At 37.3% G+C, this 26,132-nt stretch overlaps 1 protein-coding gene across 1 annotated transcript in view; it reads left to right on the top strand.

Annotated features, from left to right (window-relative positions):
• Nucleotides 1–26,132, top strand: part of glra1 (glycine receptor, alpha 1) — a 57,773-nt gene that overhangs the window by 27,698 nt on the left and 3,943 nt on the right. Inside the window, exons 6-9 of the mRNA XM_079439274.1 lie at nucleotides 1,609–1,691; nucleotides 2,800–2,937; nucleotides 6,519–6,733; nucleotides 16,854–17,000. Of these exons, the coding sequence (XP_079295400.1) occupies nucleotides 1,609–1,691; nucleotides 2,800–2,937; nucleotides 6,519–6,733; nucleotides 16,854–17,000 (583 nt within the window). The remainder of the gene's footprint in view (nucleotides 1–1,608; nucleotides 1,692–2,799; nucleotides 2,938–6,518; nucleotides 6,734–16,853; nucleotides 17,001–26,132) is intronic.

The raw sequence follows: 26,132 nt of genomic DNA, 5'->3' as shown, positions 1-26,132 counted from the left end.
AATTGTATCAGTCACTTAGTATGTATTTTTAATGGTGCTATCAAACGATTAATCACGATTAATCGCATCCCAAATAAATAAGTTTTTGTTTACATAATATATGAGTGTTTACTGTGTTTATTTATTATGTATATATAAATACAAACACATGCATGTATATATTTAAGAAAAATATTATGTTTATATATTAAATGTATTTATATATAATATAATGATATAAATTTATAAAAATATTAACATGTAAATATTTTCAAAATATATACTGGTATGTGTGTGTGTGTATATATATATATATATATACATAATAAATAAACACAGTACACATAAATTTATTATGTAAACAAAAACATTTTGGATGCGATTAATCGTGATTAATCGTTTGACAGCACTAATTTTTAGTCATTTTAAAATGGTTTAATATTTATGAATTAGATTATGTACTTGTCCACTTTGTTGTGACTTCAGTCTGCTTGTGATGAGACCCCTCCCATACACTTCTGATTGGCTGCGATTTTGTTTATTTTATTATTATTGATATTTTAGCCGTGTCGAGTCTGGTGTGGACAAATGAATTGCTTGTCGATGGAATCTTACGGAATATTAGATAAAAAAAACAAAAACTGAACATTCTAAATGTTGCTAACTAAGGCCCCGTTTACACTAGTGCGTTTTTGTTTTAGAATGAAAACAATCCCCGATTATACTGGCATTTCCGCTACGCTTCAGAACCGATCTCCGTTTACACTACACAACCAAAAACGCATGTCACGTTTCTCCACCATTGGTGGAATTTTCCTTTATTTATGAGACAACGCTTTCCATGTGTTTTCACTGTTATTTGCTATTACACATTTTCTGAACAAGTATTGAATCTCAGGATCAAAACACTAAAGCAGAAGCAAGAGATCTCGTATGTAAGCAGAAGCGTATGTTAACTAATATGATCATCAAGCCTTTAAACGGCATAATAATCAAAACTGCCAAACGTTATAGCGATTGAAATGTTGATCCAGGAAGTGGTTTAGCACTGTGAAGCTTTTTATGAAAGTGATCTACTCTGTTTTGATCATCGTTCTGAATCTCATCCAAAACAAAAATGTGGTTTTCTCAGCTTTTTTTTACGAAACCTCCCCACTTTTAAGTGTTGATTAAAAAAGAATGCATGAATAAAACAGGTTTGTTTGTTTATTTAAAAGCAGAGGCTCTGTTCTTATAACATATTGCATGTTCAGATATTAATACAACTAATTTTCTGGAGGCCATTAACATTTTGTGAAAATGATCAAAACTGCTGGTGGTGACTGGCAACAAAAAAAACTGGTGAGGAAAGAGTTAAGTATTAAAATCATTAAAACTACTTAGTAATAATATTTATGCAAATTATACATTACTAAAATTAAAATTAAAACAAAAATGAAAGATAATTCAAAAGTAAATACCATAATGGTATATAATAATACAAAAAAATAAATAAATAAATACTGATTGGGTGAAGTTTTCCTTTAAATTTGAACGTTTTGACCAACGAAAGAGGAGGAAAGTAAGAGCTGTCTAATTTGATCTGTTGTGGAGTTTGTTGCTGATGGTGGCTGTTGTTGTTGTTCTCAGAATAACACTGATTCTGGCCTGCCCCATGGACCTGAAGAATTTCCCTATGGATGTGCAGACCTGTATAATGCAGCTGGAGAGCTGTAAGTATGCCCTGATCCTTTCAGCCAGATGGAGAGGGTTTATTCAGTGGTGCAGAGATGGATGTTGTACTGGCTGGCACCAGCAGATGAAGAGCGTAGTGATTTAAGGCCGCCTTCAAGTATATTCCAGCAAGTCAGCAGAGAGACGCTTCGAGCACAAGCCAGCACCGGCCCTTCCTGCCATTACAGTTCTCTGTTATTTACTATTGATTCTCAAATTTGCCAAATTATAGCGTGTTTCTGCAGGGGAAACTTTGTTTGAGTGAAGCATTTTGAAAATTATGATTACCAGGAGTGACATGACGGATGCGGCAGGGTGTTTTATTGAGGGGAAGAGAGCTTTGAAGTGGGTGATGGAGGGGGTTATGTAATATTTGAACAAATTTCTTCCATTAAAATCAGTTTTCTACATGTCAAGCAGGCAAACGCACTAGCTTTGATTATGTCTGTGCGATTTATTTCCACATTTTGCTGTTATATATTGATTTTTCATCAGTGCTGGGTAGTAATAGAGTAATTAGATTCCAAAAATGAATTACTTGTAATTATAGCATATTACATTTTAAAATGCTCATAATCAAATTGCAGTTACTTTTTTATGGATTACATGATTACATATTCACACAATGGTCATAAACTATTCCTAATTTATAGATTCTACCTAATTCTTGTTTTTTCTCTTTTAAATGTTCCTTTTTAAAATTCCTACTGTCATCTCAATTAGTTTTGACTATATTCACAAATGTACTATAAATAAATTTGTTAATCATGCTTCTGAATTTGAGGGGAAAAAAGCACCTCTTAAACAATTAAGGCCATGTATGAAACAAATAATTCTGGAAGTTAATAAACACTGGTTATGTATTATTTTGGTTATTTTGGGCATGTAATGTTTTCATGTGTATTAATGTTTGTTCATATAATGCAAGGATTGCCAAATGTTTTGTAAGTAATCTACCCCGCTCTGAGTGTGTTTAGATTATTTCTCTCAAAATTTGAGGTTCCACTAAAATAGATGCAGAATCCATTTTCAGACGTGCACAAATGAAGCTCTTGTTTTCTTTGTCATGGACAACACTTATCTATTGTTTCATTGCGCCTCCACTAGTTGGCTACACGATGAACGATCTTATATTCGAGTGGGACGAGAAGGGAGCCGTGCAGGTAGCAGACGGACTGACTTTACCTCAGTTTATACTGAAGGAAGAGAAGGATCTGCGTTACTGCACCAAGCACTATAACACAGGTGAGTGCCGTTCATCTGCATGTGAAGCTGTAGTGTTTGTTCAGTGCGGACACAAATGCTAATCACTGTTGTTGGATGTATTGTTACGATGCACTTACCCAAACGGGTTCAATGAAACGTTGTGGACCACAGCTCTGCTTTGAATCTTCTTCATGAACTTTCGATTGGGTTAAATACCATCTGTTCAGCCAGCGTTGACAGTCAGGATTTGTTACACTCCAGATAAACTGGAAAATTGCTGAAGGCCAGACTAGTTCATATCGAAAATAGAAGCAAGCCAAAACAGCAGGGACAGTCAGAGCAGATTGCCTGTCTCTTTTCTTGAATTATTATCATTGGGATAATGAGAGTTTGTGTTTTTGTTTTGTTCTATTAACTTTTATTGGATATACTTTCTTTAATTTTGATTTAACATTAGCCTATTTTTTTATAGTAGGTCACATTTATCTGAAATCAAAATAAACGGGCTTAAGAAGCAACAGAACTTGTATGGGTTAAAAAGGTTACTGTATTATGTTACAATTACATTAAGCATTATTAGATTAAAGTTGCATTTAGTAAAAAGGAGATTCCAATTGTGTATGTATAAATGAAAAAATAGTACTATCCCAAATATTCATAGCATTGATGCTTAATCATAAAACACAAGCAGAATTCAATTTAAATTTAAATATTTAAATACAAATGACCTCTTTGAATTGAATTTACTCAAGAACAAAACAATTACATAATTTACGCTGTGTATAGCAAGCAATTACAGACAACCTGAGATATTAAATAAGTCATGAAAGATATTTCATAATAAAGGAAAATATGTGTTAATATAGATTTCATATCCCTATTTTTGGTTGGCATGTTTGTTTATTGTTCATCCTTTTTTTCTTTACAAATATGCATGGAAGAAATGTAAAATATGGTTTATCCTTTGATTATTTACAAAACGTAAATTATTTGAAATCATTTGAATAGACTCTTGCTAATAAAAAATGGTAACGCTTTACAATGAGGCTCCATTTGTTAATAATAGTTAACTATATTAGTTAACATGAATTATCAATGAAAAATACTTCTAAAGCATTTATTAATCTTAGCTAATGTTAATTTTATCATTACTAATACATTATTAAAATCAAATGTTGTATCTGTTAATACTATTTAATGGACCTGCGCTATCATGAACCAACAATGAACAATTTTATTTTTATTAAATAACATTAACAAAGATGAATAAATACGGAAACAAATGTATTGCTCATTGTTTGTTAATGTTAGTTAATGCATTTAATCAATGTTAATTAATAGGACCTTATTGTAAAGTATTACCATAAAATTTGTTTAAAAATTAAATTTAAAATTTTTATTTTGTATCAAGTATTATTCAGCTAGATATCACTTTCCTCTTGTCTGTATTTGCATATGTGACCATGAGGTAATCCAGAACAAACTAATACCAGTCAGAATTAATTACTTTAATAAGGCTCAATATTTGCACAGTTCTCTCTCTCACACATTCACTCCTGTCTGAGGAGCATCTCATATGCAGAAACGGGTCATATTTCTTTGGTTTGCTTGCTTTGCACTTCACCCATCACCTTGGTGTTTGCTCATCAAAGTCCATGGAAGACCCTGAATATGCCCTGATGCTCTGATCATCCCTCACTGTCTCCAGCTCTCTTGTGTTGCTCCAGCGCGAGCACTGGACAGTCGGCCTGTGCTGAGTACATGCGCTCTGCTGCTCCCCAGTCAAGCATTAACTGGAAATTAAAGTGTTGTTTTTCTCAGATTTATTAGTGGCAATCTATTTTGATTTGCAGAACAGGCCTAAGCTCTGCAGTCCAGCCTCCTCTCAGTTTGTCTTCCTCATCCGATTGCATCCTCCAAGTCCCTTGGGAGAAATAGATACTGATGTGCTTTTAATTTTAGAGATGGTCAGTTGCATCTCCTGTTTCTCACTTGGCTGTTTACGATCAACAAAGATCGCAGTCCAAATAAAGTGTTTGCTCTCTGTGTTTGAGCTTCTGTTCGAGTCAGTACCTCTGTTTGCTTTTTATACTAGCATTTTTCTTTGTCTTCATTTATATTCATAAATGCAACAATGTAGTCAATACATAATATTCCCAAGGGTAAGGGAATAATCTAGAGGTTTATGCTGCATCTGCTCAATAACAACTGTGAAAGCTTGACAATCCCAGTTCAGCTGAGTAAATGCTAGAAGTTAAATGAACCTTGGCCTTGAAATATTCAGCTCAGCTGTCTAGTTATAGTGTGGGAACATGGAAGCATCATGGTCCTTCGAAACTAAGAAAGGGATTTGACTATTCTGGTTACAGTTCCTGTTCCTTATAGCAGTTCTTGATCTGTAAGAGATCCATTTTTGGGACTTCAGTAATTAGATTTGATGATTCAGGTTCTATTTATGATTCTTGGTTAGCAGTTCCTTAGTGGTTTCTTCTTTTTTTTTTTTTTTTTGGAAATTAGAATTGCATTGCAATTGTAATCATATTTTGCATTTGTAAATTTCAGTTCTATTGTTGCATGATTAGATAATTGTAATAATAAATACATTCTTCCAAAATTTGTTTACATAGATTTTTTTCTGATTTTTGCAGATTTATTTATTGGTTTATTTTCGAGGTGGCATAAATACTAAATAAGCAATACTAAACAAACCAAAATGTCATATTTAATTAATTTATTTTTATGTTTCCAATTACTGGTTAGCACTTCCTGATTCTTAATAATTCCTTTTTTTTTTATGTAAGAAATATAATTCTGTTGCCAAATGATTAGATAATTTCAGTAATAAATATTTTTAAACAGTTCTTCCAAAATGTGTTTACATAGGTTTTTAATAACTTTTTAAGATATAGATTGGTTGATTGAGGTGGCATAAATGCTAAACAAGCAATACTAATCCAAAAATGTAAAAAACATTTAATTTATTTTTACAAAGTTCTATTGACAAGCACATAACATGTAATTTTAACTACTTATTGTCATGTGAGGAAAACAGTCAATAACTATTACTGGGGGGTGGTGATGGCGCAGTGGATAAGACACATGCCTTTGGTGTGAGAGACCCGGGTTCGAATCCACTGTGAGACACCAATGTGTCCCTGAGCAAGACACTTAACCCCTAGTTGCGTGCGACCTCTGACATATATAGCAATTGTAAGTCGCTTTGGATAAAAGCGTCAGCTAAATGAATAAATGTAAATGTAAACTACACTGAGCCAAGTCTGTAAGCTGTATATATTTGATTGACAAAATAAGTGATTCACAAGAGTCATTTGTTTAGGAATCAGACTTGTTGGGAGGTATGCATTCAATTCTCTAAAATAAACCAACTCATAAGAGTCACTCATTCTGTAATTGGACTATACTAGTCTTACTCTCTGATTTGCTAATAGAATAGCTGTTAATAGAATCGAACATCATTTGATTCTGGTATTTGAGAATAAGAACCAGTTCTCGCTTCCCAGCCCTATTTAAAGCCTGTCTTAAACCTGCAATGACAAAACACTAGACAATCAAATGAAACACGAGTTGACAATAAAATCTGCATGCTATTTGTATTTTAGGGAAGTTCACCTGCATAGAGGCTCGTTTCCACCTGGAGAGACAGATGGGCTATTATCTGATCCAGATGTACATTCCCAGTCTCCTGATCGTCATTTTGTCTTGGGTGTCCTTCTGGATCAACATGGATGCTGCCCCTGCCCGTGTAGGCTTGGGCATCACTACTGTGCTGACCATGACCACCCAGAGCTCAGGATCTAGAGCTTCTCTTCCTAAGGTCAGTTGGGTCTCTGTCTTGCTCATCCCAACAATAAAAATCCCTGATGGTATAGAGTTCACTCTGTTCAGAAGCATATTATTGATTGTATCACTGCAGTGTGTCACGGGCTGCACTAGGCTCAGTCACTGTCTACATAAACATCATCCTGACCATGCTGGAACCTTGTAGATAGTTTTAAGATTTCAGATGCTCTTAATACGCAGCAGCTTTGTATAGTTACACACATGTGCTAGAAAATAATGGCAGTGATGCATGCATCTTTGTATCTGCCCACACTGAGCTAGATAAGAAAGTAGGGCTGTACTGTAAATTTAAATAAAATTAAGCATGTGCGATTGTCAAATCGTAGAGGCGAGTTAAATATATACACTTTGCAGCCTATGGTTTTTCAGTAAATGCTGCTCCATACAAACTCCACCTCTGCATCTGCTCTGCATCTGAGTTTGGGTCATTTTAATGTGCATTTGGAAATGCAACATGTGCCGACTAGGGGTGTAACGGTTCACAAAATTCACGGTTCGGTTCAATACGACACAGTGGTGTCATGGTTCGGTACGTTTTCGATACGGGGGCGGGGCAATTGGTTATGTCGCAATGTTGGAAATATTTAAACCATTTAAAACCATGAAGGCAAGCCAATGGATATCACACAAGCATGCGTTTGCACCAGGGTTTGCACATGTGCAAACTTTGCTCAAGATTTATGCTGGTGAACGTCTTAATCTCAGTCAATTCACTATAAGCAGAAAGTGAAAGTAAAAACGCAATGACGGAGTAATGATGGAGCTTTTGGCATCTGATGCCTCATTTTCTCTTAGAGACGATGAGTGACGAATCTACTTCAACATGCTGATAACGGTATAGCCTATAGCTGTTTTCATTTATTTCCTTAATATTTCTCTTGTGCCCCGTACATAGTAAAAAAAGACAAAAAAATAGAAGAAACATATTTTGTGTTAAACAGGTTGTTTTTTAAAGTTGGTGCTCGAAATAAAAGCTTTTATTTAATTGATTTTTATTGATGACTGCAGTGTTAATATTTTAATTATAGGACTAGAATTAATTGTAGGTAGCCTATAGTTTAATAGACCTGTTTTAAAAGACCTTTTTAAAAAACAATTTAATTGAGGAGCAAATAGCCTAATCTTATCCTCGCAGCGTGTCAGTTATGCAGCAATAATTGCGGAGGAAATTTATTGTACTTTTAATTTAATAATAAAAGTAACTTCATAATAAAAATAGGCCTAATAAAAATCGAAACCGAAAGCCTCGTAACGAACTGTTCAATACGAATATGCGTATCGTTACACCCCTAGTGCCGACTATCTTAACTTGTAATAAGAAGCACTAATCACCAAAAATAATCTTTAAGAGCACTTATCCATCAAAATAAAAGTTGGATTTTAGTTGAAAATTAAGAAATTAAGACAAAAGAAATATTATTATTATTATTGTTGTTATTATTATTATTATTATTTTGTTTTTCTTAAATAGTCCATTTTTTTTTTGTTAACAACTGTTTATTGAATTTTATTCTGTGGAACAGTAGTACAAAGCAAAAAGCAGCTGTACAAATTTAGAACCCACCGCAACCCATCTCACCCCCTGGTAGACTTAAATAAAATAAATAAATAAAATAAATAATAATAATAAAATATATTAATTAATATTAATAGATAAACAAATAACAATAAAATAATTTTTGCAAAGATTTTAGGAAAGAAGACATAACATTAAAAGCTGAATGCCATGAATTAACAGTTTTCACGTTAGATCCATGTATTCGAGAAGTAGAGAGTTCCATCGAGATAATGTCCAACAAATACACCGTCCAGGTTCGTCTGTCCATTGTGTGAGGAGGATTCCAACGGATTACCAGCCATTTTTGTGCTGTTGTGAGAACAGCTAACAGTAAAGATCTTTGTTGGACGGACAAGGTGAAGTCCCAAAAGTCATTCATGAAAAAATGGCGCGGAGTCAAACATATCTCAGTACCAACAAATAGTTAGAGCTGAGTCCAAAACTGCGATTTTCGTCTTAATTTTCGTCAACGTCATGTTTTCACTGACGACAACGAGACGATAACGAACGAAAGCTCTTTTTGATTGAAAAAAAGTATGACATAAATCTACTGACATTTTCGTCAACGAATAAAAACGAGATGAAAATGTCAAGGAGGGACGATTTGGGAAGAGATTAATTCAGAACGAATCTGCTGCATAGAAGGTTAGATGCGACGGCGGGACATAAGCTAAAATACACTTGCTGCACGGCACATAAAACGTAAAAAAATTTCAATATGTGTGAATAAGAGAAGAGCAGACATACGGATAAATCTGACAACGAAAGAGAGAACTCAAATCGGTCTGGTTTTCTGAGCACAGACACTGAAGCATACACAAACAGAAAGCTCACAGTGCGTGAGTACTCTTTTGCGTCGCATGAACGGAGAAATACACACAAAATGATGTCAATGTCCGTTTTGACGAGTATTCACGTAAACACAGTTGATTACGTTTTAAGTGAACGTAAACAGGGAGAACATGTATCAGTACATTGCATCCATTGCATCCGTGCATTCGGTTTTAAAGAGATAGCTGCCTAATTTAGTTGCTATTGTCCGAGTTATTGATGTTAATCAAGCAACAAAAGAAAGACACACAATCACTCACTGCTCTTGACTGAAAGACTTTAGTAGCCCTGAAGATTAAACTAAATTTATTTATATAAATAAATATGTCTGCTTGAAATAAATGAAGAATATGGTAAACAAGTTGCTATAAAGACTGCATAATTAGCCAGATATAACCATTGGTATTTCATTAAAAAGAAGACCATGTTCTTGTTCTTTATGAGAAGTGGTTTTATTTCATTTTAACAAAGGCAAGTTGTGTGTCACTGCAGTTAAATCACAGTCTATCATGATAAAACCTTAATATCAAACCTATATAATGAGTTTAGAAATTTTAGAGAAATGCTTAATAAATGCACTGTAACTAAACCCATTAGATTTTATCCGACTAAATTTACTGTAGATTTAGTAGACTAAAACTAGACTAAAACTAAAAACAATTAAGATGACTAAAATATGACTAAAACTAAATGGCATTTTAGTCAAAAGACTATGACTAAAACTAAATCAAAATTTGCTGTCAAAATTAACACTGGTCCAAAAAGGTGAGAGAGAGGGGCACTCCCAAAAAAAATGCAAAAAACATGCCTAAAACTCCTTGGGAACAGAGATTACACTTAGGAGAAGACGACAGATTCATATAAAAACTTTTCATTGGAGTCAAGAAAACCCTATGCAGCAATTTGCAATGAATCATTTGGTGACAATTTAAACATACCCCATATCTGATCGGAAAATAAAACCTGCACATCCTCATTAAGATCCTTAGCCCAAACAGTTGTAATAGATAAAGAATGCTCAAGAAGAAAGAGATAGATGACTGAAGCAGAGGAGGGTGATTCCTCAGAAGGAAGGATTACTTTGTGCAAAGGGTGAACAGGGAGTTGAGAGTTTCAAGGCACCCCATACGCCCGTAGAGCCAATCTAATATGCAAATACATAAAAAAAGGAGGTGCCTGGCAGATTATATTGAGTTTTAAGATTCTGGAAGGATTTTAAACCACTATCATCATAGTTATCGCCCATAGTGTTTACTTTACTATGAGTCCATTGCAGACAATGAAATGGAGTGCTGCCTGACAAAAGGTTATTATTGTGGAAAATAGGCGAATGCCTATGCCATTTTGTAGCTAGTTGTGAACCTCTTTCAACATCCCTCCATGTGGAGAGGAGATGGGTTACAATGGGACCAAACCGAGAATTACACTGCCTAAGCGTAACTCCTGAAAAAACAAAATGCATCAATTTATACGGATAAACAATAGATTCCTCAATTGCTCTCCAAGACACAGAAGCGTCTGGAGCAAAACAAACTGCTAAAGGGCAGAGGGAAAAGGCTTGAGCATACAATCTAAAATTAGGGAAAGAAAGACCTCCATGTAATCTACATCGTTGTAATGTAGTCAGTTTAATACGAGAACGTTTCCCATCCCATATATACCGTGAAACACATGCATCTAGTTTGTTGCAGTAGCCAACCGGTGGAGCAAGAGGAATCATGGAAGATAAGAAATGTATTCGTGGGAGAACATTCATTTTGATCACCGATATACGGGCCTGAAAAGAAGTAGGAAGACGAGACCAATTTTCAAAATCTGAGGATACTTTGGCTGGAATACCATTATAGTTTTTTGAGACGATTTCCTGCAGGGAAGGAAAAACATCTGTCCCCAAGTTCTTAAAGTTTTGAACCAATGGAATAGATATAGAAAGGGACATGGAATCAATTTTAGAATTGAGGGGAAGTAAACATGACTTACTCCAATTAATTTTAAACCCTGAGAGAGATCCAAAAAAGTCAAAGAAATTCAGCACATGAGGAATAGAATGTGACGGTTTCTCCAAAAGCAATAAGATATCATCAGCAAACAAAGAAATATGATGAGTATTCCGTATATTTATGGGAGAAATAGTTTCAGAATGTCAGACCGCTTGAGCTAAGGGTTCCAAGGATAGGGCAAATAACAGAGGAGACAGCGGGCAACCCTGACGAGTACCTCGATGTATAAAGAATGGGTTAGAGCGAACAGCACCTGTGAGAACAGTGGCTGCTGGATTGGCATACAGAACTTTTATCATATTTATGAAACTCGATCCTAGATCCAGATGCTGTAGAACCGCCCATAAATAGTTCCATTCTAGCTGATCGAAAGCTTTCATCGCATCTAGAGATAATACTGTGCAAGGAGAGGACAAACTATTCTTTGAATTAATAATATGATATAACCTGCGTAAGTTATCCAAAGCTGAGCGAGATTTAATGAATCCTGTTTGGTCATGATGAACTAGCCAGATACTCCATTTTTTATTTTAAATTGAAATTACAAAAGTAATATTTTTTTTATATTTAGCCATTTTTATATTTTTATTTAGTTAATAATAATAATTTAGTAAAATATAATGTTTTTTTTTTATAATAATAATAGGCAAAAAAAAACGTCTTAGTTTACGTATGTAACCCCAGTTCCTCGAAGGAACGAGACACTGCGTCAGGAGACGCTTTGGGGAATGCCTACAGCGTAACCGGCTCTGAATACCAATGAAATCTGTCCAATGGATGGGAGGGACATCACGGGCAAGGTGACGTAATGACCAGCTGGTATAAAAGCATGTGCGGTGAAACCGGCGTCAGCTTCTAGAATGAAGCAAGCGCTGGCAGGGATGCCGGAAGTGTAGCCTCGCGATACAGCGTCTCGTTCCTTCGAGGAACTGGGGTTATATACGTAACCTAAGACGTTCCTCTTCAGGAACTCGAGCTGCGTCAGGAGATGCTTTGGGAAACGAGATACCCACGTCACCAGACTTCCAAGTCCCTGCCCTGTGTGTATCCAATGGAGCACAGCTAGGGCGAGAGAACGGAAAACCTGGAGTGGCTCGTATGTCTAGGGCATAAAACCTGACAAGGTCAGGGGCGTAGACCATCCCGCAGCGTTGCAGATGTCCTGGATAGGGACTCCTGCGAGAAAGGCCTTGGAGGCCGCCACACTCCTCATGGAATGAGCTCTGACTCCCATGGCGAGGGGAGGTCAGAAGACTCATAGGCCATCTGAGTGGCATCCACGAACCGACTGCCTCAGTGTACCACGGAGGAAATGTGTAACTAGGGGTTGTCTGCCCACTGTCAAACCACCAAGAGGGGTGTGGTAAGCCGAGATTGCTGCCACATAGACCTTCAAGGTGGAGTGGGCTAACCCTGCGGAGAGTCAAGCCTGCAGGAACTCCAGCACTGTACCAACCGGGCAGTTAAATGGGTCGAGCTGGCGATCTCCGCACCATGAAGTGAAGAGTCTCCACTTACAGACGTACAGTCTCCTCGTAGAGGGAGCTCTGGATTGGAGAATGGTCTCAACAACCTCGGTTGAGAGACCGGAAGCTATGAGCTGTGCCCCCTCAGGGGCCACACCCACAGCTTCCACCACTCCGGGCGGGGGTGCACAAGGGTGCCTCCTGCTTGTGAGAGGAGATCCCGCCTGACTGAAATCCCCCATGGAAAGCCGTCGAGGAGGGAAATCAGGTCCGAGAACCATACTCGGCCCGGCCAGAATGGGGCTACTAATAGCAGCCGGAGTCCGTCCCGGCGCACTCTCTCCAGAACTCCGGGGAGCAGAGCAATCGGGGGAAAGGCGTACAGACGAAGCCTCGGCCATGTCTCTACCATGGCATCCAGCCGCTCGGAGCTGGATGACGTAGAGAGTACCAGAGGGGACATTGTACTGTCTGAGTGGCGAAGAGGTCCACCTGAGCCTGGCCAAACATTCTCCAGATCTGCTTCACCACCTCGGTGTGAAGCATCCATTCACCGGATAACAGCCCCTACCTCGACAGGGTGTCTGCTCCCTCATGTTAACCCAGACACTCAGAAGGGAGCGGCATGCTCAAGGTGACCCTCTAAGCTGAGGGGAACAATGCCAGCTCGACCAACAGGAGAGACGGGAGGAAGCAGCATGCTCATAGGCGACCCTCTAAAGTGAGGGGGGCAATGCTAGCTCTACCAAGGCAGAGCTCTAGAGAGCGGAGCACTTAACTCTCAGCATGAGAGGGAACTCAGACGCTCAGAAGGGAGCGGCATGCTCAAGGTGACCCTCAAAGTTGAGGGGAGCAATGCCAGCTCGACCAACCAGGAGAGCTCAGCCTCATAGTCCACGCAGGGATCTGGTGCGCCAGCCTGTACAGGCATGTATTTCCCATGTCAACCTCCTCGGAGGAAGACACGAGAAACGCCGACGCTGCTGCCCGAGGGGAAGTAACCGTGAGGCGGGCTTCCGAACTCAAGGAGCGGTCATAGGATCTGACAGGTGAGGATGGAGATAGAGACTCGCTCGTCTCCGATCCCTCCATCAGATCCCGCCGCGAACCCCACGAGCGCCGCCTCTGCTCCGCCTCAGCGGAAGCGGGCAGCGCCGCGGGGAACGCCAACACACACAAGCTGTGTTTATCCCCCGCATACACAAAAAAAAAATCTGCAGGGAGGAACACACAGCTTGTATTGCGCTTCTCCCATATCCCAAGCCTTAAACTGGCTCTTCTTAGCCATAGCTAAAGACAGACAACAGTAAATAAGACTGACAGAAACACAGAGCGCTTGCTGAATGACAAAAAGCTGACGCCGGTTTCACCGCACATGCTTTTATACCAGCTGGTCATTACGTCACCTCGCCCGTGACGTCCCTCCCATCCATTGGACAGATTTCATTGGTATTCAGAGCCGGTTACGCTGTAGGGATTCCCCAAAGCGTCTCCTGACGCAGCTTGAGTTCCTGAAGAGGAACGGGCATTTTAAATCAATCACAATTTATATCAGGAAAAAAACTATTAGTTTTTGTTTTGTCCTTATGTTAGGTTTTATGCCATGTCCTTGATGCCCAAATATGATGTCAAGGTGAACTTGGTTTTGAGAGACAGCCATTCATTTTATAAACATATTTTGTAATATATATTTTGTAAGGCTACTGCAAAATTCCCACTGTATTTGGTGTAAATAATGTTTAGTATAAGATGTTCAGTACCAAAGGGCTGTTTGTCAGACATGCCTCTGAAAAATAAAAAATCCTTGCCATTCATGAAGAATAATCAAGTCCGTTTTGTACCTATTTAGCCTGCGGCATTGGGATGGCCAGCATGTGGCTGTACAACTGATTGTTTATACATTTATTCTTTGCACTGATAGCTGTTCGTGTTGAGGATTTTACAGTGACCTGCTATTATTGGCCGTTTATTTATTTATATACAACGTATTTCATAATGTAATTCTGAAAGAGTTCTGTGAGTGGCGTGACTGTTGACAATTAATTACTTTCTAACAGAATAGAAATTGTGTCCATCATTTCCAAATCTCTCTTTGTTACCTTAAATGCATGTCTTCAGCCTGCTGTAGTACATTGTACACAAGGATTTCAGATCCTACATGCTGCGTTATGATGAGACGGGATAGTGCTGTAGTTTGACATGTTGATAATCGTTTACAAGCATCATGATTTGGCACACACGCCGTTCAGGTTCAAATAGCTTGTCATCCCTTACAAAAAATCTTCTAGCATAGATTTATGAAATTAAAGAGAATTGTAGAAGTATGCCCTGAGATATTATTCCCAGTTTTTATGTTCAGCAGGTGGTTTTTGAGTCAGACATGCTTCTTGTTGCAATAGGGGTGGGCGATCTGATGATTTTATATTGTGGAGACTTGTGGAGATTGTGTTCTTTTATATCCTGTAATATGTTAAAAATACAGCAATGACTGTCTATAAAAATGACTGTGACTGGCCAAATTAAATCACACGTCTTCTGTCATGTGCCTTTTAAGCATGGTGGTGCATTTGAAAAACAAATTCAACACGAGCTAGCGGTAGGGCTGTGCGATGAATTAGATTTTAGTTTCAGTTTAGATTTTGATAAAACAATTATTCTGCTGCATCCCATTCCTTTCATTTAAAGCAGTGCGCCTCTCCTTAAAAGCCAAAACTTAACGTCAGAATCAGTCAAATTATATAACATGACTGTTATTTTAAGCACATTAAACTGCAAAAGACTATATTCAGAAAAGTTTTGATGGCATTTTTAATTTCCTCTTTCCTACAACGCCTGATAAAGCAGCGTTTGAGCGCAGCACTGATTTGTGTACAGCCGTTACCGGGGAAACCGCTATATTTCTGCCGCTCCAAAAGCGCCACCTAGTGGCAGATAATGAATTTGCATTTTCAGTAAGCCTGTCTGCTGTTTTTGTTCAGACCAATGCGACCCATGTTTTTATGCAGCAGGGATAGTTCACCCAAAAATTTAAATTACCCCATAATTTACTCACCCTCAAGGCATATTATGTGAATAGGACTTTATTATTTCAGACAAATCCAATCGGAGTTTTAAAACATGTTTAAAAACGTCCTGGCTGTTCCTGGAATAAAGGCCTCCTGTAATGAATCGATGCATTTTGTAAGAAAAATGTCCATATTTAAAATTTTATAAACAGTAATCTCTAGCTTCCGCCAACTGTCATATGTGCGTTCACAATAAAACCCCATTTCGGCAGAACTTACAGTATTGTTTAATACTAGGTTTTAAATTGTGCAAACAGATACATCCATAGGCTTGTTCCAGTCTTGATATTCCCAAAAGATCTCAAAATTGGGAAGATCGCGATTCAGATCGTGATTTTGCGTAATAAGATTGTGATATGATATTTTGGGCAGATTGCCCACCCCTACGCTGAAGTAATGATCATGCATGTTTTTACTGTCAATACTCAACCCATGTCATTGGATTTCTGTACCTCCTCTATACCCAGCTACATTTATCTACACAGCTTTGTCTTTTGGCTAAGACTCAAAAGACTATTAGGTTTTGATAGTAGGTATTATTGATGGAAATAATTCCAAAGGTTTCAATTAAGGCAGGAGAAACCTTTCAGTAAGAGCATCTGAGATTAGCGGTGAAGATCAGAGAGGAGTATTTCATCAGCGCAGTCTCAGCCCAGCGCGCCCCCGTCATTTCAACAATGCTTTGTGAACCGTGCGCTCTGTAATGCCACCTAAACTCCACAACCACTTTGGTCACTGGCTTGTCAAATAAAGTAAGTCTCAGCCAAGAGTTCGGGCTGGCAGCCGAGCTCTTTTCCAGGCCAAAGCAGCAGCTCTCAGCGCGCACTTCAATCGGGCCACTTTTCTGATGCCGATCACACTCTGAAAAAAAAAAAACCTGCATAAAGACTCAGCTGCTGTGCTGCTGAGCCTAAATTCTTAAAATTGACATATTTTATTCATTAACACTTTGATCCCCTATCTCAGACTGGGTAGAATAGTCCTTATAGCTCTCTGGATTTCAGATGAAAGGTATTCTTCCTTATAATGGGCATATGTTATGACTTTCTCAACTGGAAAGTTTCGAGCACTTGAGCTAAGCGAGTGACTCACTGAGTGAACTTTCAGCCAGGCGGTGACTCAGAGTTGTTCTTTGTTGCTCGTTGCCAATGCTGTTGGTTTCGTCTCGCTGCAGGTCTCGTATGTGAAAGCCATTGACATTTGGATGGCAGTGTGCCTTCTCTTTGTCTTCTCTGCTCTGCTGGAGTATGCGGCCGTCAACTTCATTGCACGCCAACACAAGGAGCTGCTGCGCTTCCATAGGAGGAGAAGGCATCTTAAGGTGAGCCCTACGGTCCAAACACACTTCATCTATTAGCCCTGACCCACTGTGATGAATATTCACTGTGTTGGGGAGTCAAACCTTCAATGTTCTCATGGTTGCATTCGGAGTTACAGAATACAGTAAATTTTTCATCAGGGCATCGAAGAGCAGAGTCTGACGAAAAATAGGATGGTGCTACTTTCAGGGCTTTCAAAACCTGGCCTTCAACAGTGCATTATTGCGGATGAAAATTCACAATCTGGATACTAGTCAAACTAGTGTCCTCAAGAGGCATGCTTAGGGGTCTGCAGAAAAGTTTAGAGAAAAAAAAGACGAATATTATTCCTAACATATTAATTAAATATGTTTAACACATTTAATAAATTTGATAAATATTGCTGAAAATAAATATGATAATAATAAATGTTTTGTTTAATAATTTGCCTTAATAAAAATAATAATACAAAGTACTATTTATTTTCAGAAAAAATTTTTTTAATACTTTTTAATGCTTAACTCATGCTTACAATTTTTTTATATACACAACAATATATATTACTGCTTATAAGTTTCGAGTAAGATTTTTTTTTTTTTTGAAAGAAGTCAAAAATACAATAAAAATGGTAATATTGTAAAATGTTATTCAATTTTAAAGCAACTGTTTTCTATGTTGGTATATTTTAAAATTTTAAAGTAATGTTAAAATGTTAATATGTTAATATTAAAACAGTAATATTGTGAAATATTATTACTGCTTAAAATAAATGTTTTCTTTTTGAATATTGTAAAATGTATTTTTTTCCTGTGATGCAAAGCTGAATTTTCAGCATCATTACTCCGGTCTTCAGTGTCGCATGATCCTTCAGAAATCCTTCAAATATGCCGATTTGCTGCTCAAGAAACATTTCTTCTTATTATTAATGCTGAAAACTTGATAACTAGAAAGTAGAAGGATTTTTTTGTAACATAAATGCATTTACTGTCACTTTTGATCGGTTTATGCATCCTTGTTTTCATTTATTTAAAATGAAATCTTACTGATCCCAAACTTCTGGATGGTAGTGTATAGCCATTATGTTTTAATAAAGGGCTCTTCCATAAGGGTGTCATCATATTTGGTGGTTCCGGTTTGATCTTCTTTCCTGATTTTATCATGTTAAGACTGAAACCAATAATGCAAGTTGTAGTTGAAACATCAATGCTCCTTCCATTCATAGAGTAATATGAGTTGGCATGGTGAAATCTTTCAAGTGGCTGGGAAAGCTCAGAATAAATCCCGAATCCCACCGTTGTAATCCTCAGTTTGCCTCTGGGCTGCTTGTAATAGGTGCAGTGAGATTAGTCTCTGGTTCTCTTAGCCCCATACAGGTAAATCCACAGAGACAGTCTACACAGCCCTCACTGATAGCAATCCTTCCACCATTCAGACGCCAAGGGCAAATGGTGCAAACTGCAAATCCAACTGTTCGGTATAAATACCATAGATTCCCATCCAATAGATGCCCAACCCAAGCGGCTAGTGTTTGGATGGTTAGCATGGTGCAGATAGCCACTGCTTATAGATAACTACACCATTCTGGAAACAAAAAAGTTCAAAAGAACAACGTTTATTTGAAAAATATATATTTTTTAGTCTTTACTGTGATTTTTGATTAATTTAATGCATCCTCGCTGATTAGAAGTATTAATTTCTTTCAAATTGCCGTATATTGCATATATCTCATTGTTATAATTTATGTTTGTCTGTCATTGCTTTTGTTCTGAAAAGCTCGAAATGGAGAATTTTTCTCCATTTTTGTGTTTGACGTCATGGCTTTGGATAGTTGCTAAAGGGAATGCTCTCAGAAAGCTCTCACAAAGCTCACAGGACCATGACTGCATGCTTAAATATTAGTGTGTATATGTAGTGTTTTCATTTGAGCAGGCGCAGCACAGCAGTAGGTTTGCTGCATTATCATTATCACCCCCTGGTTAATGAAACTCCCCGGCCACAGTGATCCATGGCTGGGGTTCAGCCCTTCATTCTGCCTCACTGGGGCTATCAGTCAGTGCCTGCTCTCTGCACTGCAGCCCGGAGCTGTCACCTCCCTGCACTACACAATAAAACAACTCCCCGGCATTACCACAGGAGCTTATCGACCTCCTCCTCTGCATGTGCCTCTGAGAGGCAGCTGGCGTCTGGTATAGAAAGAGGATTCCCCCTGCTGGACAGCACAGAGATGACCCCAGAGGAAGCTTGTGTTGAACACACCTGAATATTTATTCATATATAATGTTGAAACTGATATAAAAATCAAGTATAGAGTCCTGGAAGGTAGTGCACATTGGTCAGCCTGAATCTGCCTGTGTCACTCTCACCCTAGTCATGCCTTAAACTCTTAGACTGCTTCCAAAATCACTGTTGATTAAGTAATACTTTGCAACCATAAAAAAATGTGTTCTATATAGTATGAATGTGTGTATCCGGATGTACCGCATTCACCACTCTTCACAAATCCTCTCCCTAGGCCCCATGGGATTGTAAAGTGTCCATAGAGTGCAATAGTTGGGTTCCGGATGTTAAAAAAAATCCCATTCATTTTCTCTATTGGGGAATTGATTTTAACGATAACTTGTAAACCATTAAAGACAGGCCTACTGTGAGCTACGAGGTTGTTAATCAATGGTATATGCTTTTGTTGAAGCCATCAGCCTGCATTATTTCAACATGTTTTTTAAATAATAATGTTTGACCATGGAATTTCTGGTAAAAAATTAAATTATCCATGATAATTTCACCAAACAGAGAATAGCAAAACAAGCAAATCATGTAAAAAAAAAAAAACATCTGCCAACTTCTGGCCAGTGCCGCCGCTCCCTATACCCAGAGTACGCAGTTTGCGTAGGGCATCAATTCCCGGGAGGGCACCATCCCAGTTGCTCAAAAAAATTATAAAACTTGATGTGCCATTCCCGCATCCGCGCCCACGACGCTCACACCTCGTGTTTGCGGCCAACTATGCCCATGAAAAGACATCAGAAATCTGTCGCCAAGAAAAAAAAAAAAGATAAAAACGAAGCCCGTGCGTCACTTTCAGGTAGGCTACATTTCATAACCCTGTGAAAAGTTTGTGGGTGTTGATTGAGGTTAATAACGTGTTTTAATGTCGGTAATAATTTCACCACCACCAACGCAGCTAATATTCTCTTCGAGTTTCCATGTTCCCTTACAAAAGTTAGCCATGGTTTTAACACTAATAAAACAAAAATCATGGTTCTTGTAGCCATTGTAATTAACCATGGTTTTGTTACTTCAAATAATAATATACAAAGTATTAAGATTTTTTTTTTTTTTTTTTTTGTGGTTATAAAAACAAACCTAAGCCAAAAACAGCCTTTAAAATGACTTTAAACTGCATGATATAAAAACAACGAGGCAACCCTGTTGAAAAAAACAGTAGAACCATCACAGAAAATTCTAATACCATCACAAATAAATCACAAATACCATTACAAACATTATAAACCATCAACTTTTAACCATTAAAACCATTAAATGTTTTTTGCAACCTATTCCATTAGGATTTATTGGTTTTAACAAGCCACCAATAGAAGGCAACCAATTACTAGTAGAGACCAACAGAGTCCATTATGTTTCCATTAAAACCAGTACAAGTCCCATTATAACCAGTAAAACCATTATACATTTTGTAATGGTGTCTATTGTTTTTGTTTTTTTTTCAACATGTTTTAAATGCTTGCAAAGAGCGCCAAAGTCCTGGTAATTGCTGCTGTTACACTACAGGATGATCATATCCTTGTTTAATAGGCTAACATTTAATTCGAATATACACTTAATCTTTCATTTTTGGCCACCTTTTCACTATAGATGAGACATCCTCAATAATTTCTTCAACAAAAATACATGTGGACATGACAACTCTTGCAAAAATGAACCATGGTTTTATCGCAGTAAAACTGCTTAATTTTCTTCTGCGTGATTTCTGAATGCTTGAGACCATAAAATCAATCAGACAACTGTATTAATAAAATAATAGCCATAGGTAACTGATTAGAGCTACAATTGTAATTTGTAAATAATACAATTTAATTCAAATTTATTTATTTACTTTTATATTTGATTAAAGTTCTATTTTGACCACTATAGTATGTTTTTTTGTTTAGTTTTTTTACTTCCATAATATTTGAGGGAGGGGCACAACAATACAATCCTGCTTAGGGCACCCATTTGGCCAGCAGCGGCCCTGCTTCTGGCTCTCGAAATGCTTAAATATTTGTGTGTACATGCATATTTTCTATAAATTTAAAATGTTGTTTCTTAATACATAACCAACATCTTAAAATCAATATTTAAAAATCTATTTATATGATTTAACTCAGTTATTCACAGTGATTCATGGGATTGTAGTTCTTTCCCTCATTGTCTTTTTGTCCGATTTTCAAATGCAGTTTTATTTCAAATCAAATGTTATTTCACTTCATAGATAGTTTGTTGATTCATGGCTTATAACTCTTTTTTTTTTTTTTTATCCTTATGGAAAAGACTGGAAAATAAACCCTGGGTGCTCTTACTCCCAAAAGTCAGCTAATCAGGTTTTACCTCTGAATTACTTCAGCTAATCAGAGCAAATGATGCTAGATCAAGAATAAATAATTCAGAATAATTGCATAGTAGCACATAAAGAAATGACAAACATAGGAGTCGTGCGCTACAACAAATTTAACTAATATTCCAGTTTTGTGTGCAAAATGCATCAGTCAATGAACAAAGCCAAAACTGAATTAAAAATGCAAATATAATGTATTATTATTGCATGCAGAACCTTTAGAGTTCAAATGAAAAAGCAAGCTCACTTGCCAATGTATTACTCAGGAACAAGTTAATTTGCATAAATAGACTATAATTTAGCTCTCATTCTTTAATAAAATGTACTTTTATGCCATTTGACTAATAGTTCGATTATTTGCTGTAACCTGTCCAGTTTATTGCTTCACCGCGTGGGTTTAACAGCGTACAGCAGACTGCATGGCCTGGCAGAGCTGTGTTAATAACTGGGTGAAGCAATGCGACCTCTGGACTGCAGATGTCTTTGTTTTGCCTAAAAATGACAAGAGCGTATTAGTGAGTAGCCTATTGATGGAGAGTAATCACCTCGTTGGGGCTGATTGTGATGCAGGGTGGATCACTCATAGGGAACTCTGAACACCGCAGCCGCTGTTCATACGAGGGAAGATTATCTATGCAAATAAGCATGAGCAGATAAGTAAACCACTGTCACTCCTCTGGCTGGCCATCTTGAGTCGGGATGTTAAAGGTGCAGAGTGAGGCTGATTTGGCTTGTGTTACTCGGTTTGGTGCAGCCTGAATTATAGTGCAGCTCAGTGTGCTGGAGTGTTTAATAGAGCCAAAGGTGTTGAGTGGACTTGGCACTGGACTGTAGTGTGCTGCAAAGTACTGCAGTCTTTTGTTGTTGCGTACTACGCCACTCTCTGGAATACTTGATTCCTATTGGTCAATCAGATCATTCAAAATCAGGGTTTTTTGAAGAATATTTGTTGACCAGGGTAACTTTGTATAACTGATTACTCGTACCTGTTTGCTAACAGAGCTGGGTAGATTACTTATAAATTGTAGTGTGTTACTGATTACAGATTACACGATGAAAATTGTGGTCAGTAATATAATCTAGATTACTAATTCTAGGTAATGTACTCTTGACTACTTTTGGATTACTTTTAGATTATTTTTTAAGTAGTTTTTGAGACATTGGTTTCCCAAACTGGGATAAATGCAAGAACTGCTGGAGTTTTATGAGGTGGTGAGCTATTAATTAATTAATTAAAATGAATACATTAAATGTCATTTTTACATTGGAAATATTTTATTACTTGAGCTGCATGTCAGTGTGACCATTACCCAACATCAGTTTAGTAGTGTTTGTCTCAATTATGTCTCATACATGGTATAATTGACTGAGAGGTGCTTTTGTTCTCAAATTCAGGAGCATGGATCGCAAATTAATTTATATTACAATTACATGGCTTTTCTATATTGTGAATGTTCAAAGCTAAATATGACACAAAGTAGAATTTTTTTAGAAAGGGGGAAAAAAAGAATTACGAAGATTAAAATTATGAATAATTGACTGACATTTTGTGAATCATTTTGTAATGATGTAATCCATAAAAAAAAATAACTGTCATCTGATTATGAGCATTTTAAAATCTAATAACAAGTGCTACATTTTTGGAATCTGATTACTTAAACCAGAATACATGTAATCGGTTACTATTAGGGATGGGCATTTTTGGCAATTTCTTATTTCAATCATCGATAGGTTTCAACAACGATTAATCGAGTACTCGGGGGGGCGGAGCATTGTCGTAATGGAGATAATTAAAATATCTGAAGACTGTTATGAAAATGAATGTTAAAAATAAAAACATGTCTATGAAAACATGAACACATGATTAGATGTTAGATTATGATTATGATGCAGCAATGTTATTAAAAGAGAAGCACCTAAAAAAGAATAGCTGCCTGAGGTGAAGCTGACTTTATGCCAATAAACTGAAACCCGTTCTATGACACTTCCTATGATATTAATCAGATAACTTAGATACATAACATAAACGTAACATTACATCTTTTATATGCCTATGCCTACTGTTGAACAAATATGATGAAAAACATCACTGCTGCATTATTATAGGATCAGTATTTTTGAAAAAGAAACATCTAAAAGTAGAAGAAGAAAGTGGGCGATAAATCGATAGACATCACGATGTTAAGACGGCATCGTGATCCTCCCCCCGCAATCTGCCGCATCTTAATACCGTGTACGGAAAGAAAATGACGTGTACTACGGAACTCCTTAAAGGGAATAAATACGAGATGGGAGGAAAATATATATTTCAATACTTTCTCTCGCAGTTTTATCACTGGTAATAATACTGTATATAAAATTGCGGGCATCAGGGAGCCGCAATTATGCCTGGCATTAAAACTGCTTTTGATTGCACGATCGCTTTTTAGTTTCACTTTCACTTTCGAGATTCTCAATGGCGCATAGGGCAAGAGAAGCTGTTATACCTTTTATTTTATGTTTTATGAGTTCACGGGTGGGAAGTCACGGGTTTGACTGCCGTTCCAGTGCACTTTCACGGGTAGAAGGTTGGAAAAACACGGGTTGCCTGGAACGCAGCATTACTACACATTATACAAGATCAGATGCTTGTCAGTGGTGCTGAGGATCTGGAAATCATTCGTCATCGTCCCGCCAAAAAAAAACTACAGTCACTGATATTTAATGTTGTTGAATGTTTTGTTTGCACTTTATCAGAACTACCTCCTATCTACTGAATAGCAAGATGTTAAACTTGTATTTTTTTAACAATTTTTTTGACATCTGCAGATTGATTTTAAGTAGAGGGAAAAAAATCGATTTAAATTGTAAATCGGATCGTAAATTGCCATATCGCCCAGCCCTATCTATAAGCAATATGACCATCTCAAATAACTCGGTCAATATTGGGCATTGCATTTGAGCATGAAACTAAACACTGGTAATATGCAGCGCATTCAGCTGCATGTAAATAAATGTTAATATCCCAATATTTTTTTTTTTACCGTCTATGATCCCAATGCATCCTATATTGGATTAATCAGATATGTATGTAGCTAACCCAGACATCACTACATGACTTCAAAGCCAAGCTTTTATCTTCTCAAGTCTAAACTTTGAACCGCATGCTGTTGCAAGCTAAACAATCAGAGCTCAGGGTGCCGCCCAAAGTGCTGCTATAACCAATCAGAATTTTTTCCCCACGATCATCGTTTTCATGATAGATCATCGCTGTCACGGCCGAGTACTCGATCGCTGTTGCACATCCCTAGTTACTATCCAACACTGTTTGCTAAAAACAGTAGCTGTGCTTTTGTTCTTTCTCTCCACAGTCTACAGATGCAATAATAAATATAATGAATCAATATTTCATGTTTATTTATAGTAATACTGATGTCTAACGTATTAAAATTATACATGTCCCACGCTGCTTGTGCTGCAGACATAAGTGACATCTCAAATCATGTGGGCTGTTCAGGAGAGAATTACTTTTCTAAAATGGGTTGAAAAAAATCCCATAGTTGAATCATTTATAAAGATAAAAAATGCACTTTGGGTGATATCTTTTGACTTGTCAGAAAGCAACCACTCAGAAGAGCCTAAAAACAATGTTTTTAAAGTTCCCGACAACCTCTGCAATTTAGCCAACTGCTGACAACCACCTTATTCAAGACATGTAAAAAACTTCAAAAAATCATGTAGGATATTATTGATGCATTTTATATAGTATAATAAAACATGAAAATATCTTCAGCTTGTGCTAACCTCTTATTTCAGGCATTTGACAAAAAAAACTATTCAGTTAAATCCATTGATTTTGAATTTTAGGTCTTATTCCTGTAGCAACCTCTATTGGGGTAGTAACTTTTGCATGGGCAAGCAGCTGCAAAAAAATTTTGGGGGGGGGGGGGGGTGCTTTGTGATAAGGCTAAACACGTAGCTCTATTAATACAAAAGTGAAGTGTTCATTTAGTAAGCATATTTAGAATCAATGCTTGGCCTGAAATGTCGCTCTTGAGCCAGCAGTTCTCATTATACTCTGGAGATCAGTGCACAGGGTGAGAGGAATCAAGATTTTCAGTTGCACTTGGACCGATGGAGCTGATGTCAGTGACTTTTCCGAAACAGGCTTGAAAATGATTCTGGCCATTAAAGAAACCTGAAAGGCATAATATGCTTGCATGATATACACCGAGCAAATGCTATTTGTCGGCTTCTCATTTAAATTCCCAGCATTTATGAGGGCACAGATGTTTATTGGAGAAAAATCACATTTTTGTAAATATATATTCATTCAAGACTCATAATGCCTGAATCTGTTTCACACGCAGCTCGTGAAATATTCATTCCAACTCACCCATAGGTGATAAAACATCAGACATATGTAAATGCAATGCATTGTAATGTCATACACAGATAAATGCAGTACATCATCCCGCTCTCAACGTGTACGATAGAGGTGACTTTCACTTTAATATATGCTTTATATAAAATCATCACTGTCCAGGACATCTGATGCTGAATA

Source organism: Barbus barbus, assembly GCF_936440315.1.
Source record: "Barbus barbus genome assembly, chromosome: 17".
In the NCBI taxonomy this organism is placed as follows: Eukaryota; Metazoa; Chordata; class Actinopteri; order Cypriniformes; family Cyprinidae; genus Barbus; species Barbus barbus.
This window is presented reverse-complemented; position numbering and strand designations above follow the sequence as displayed.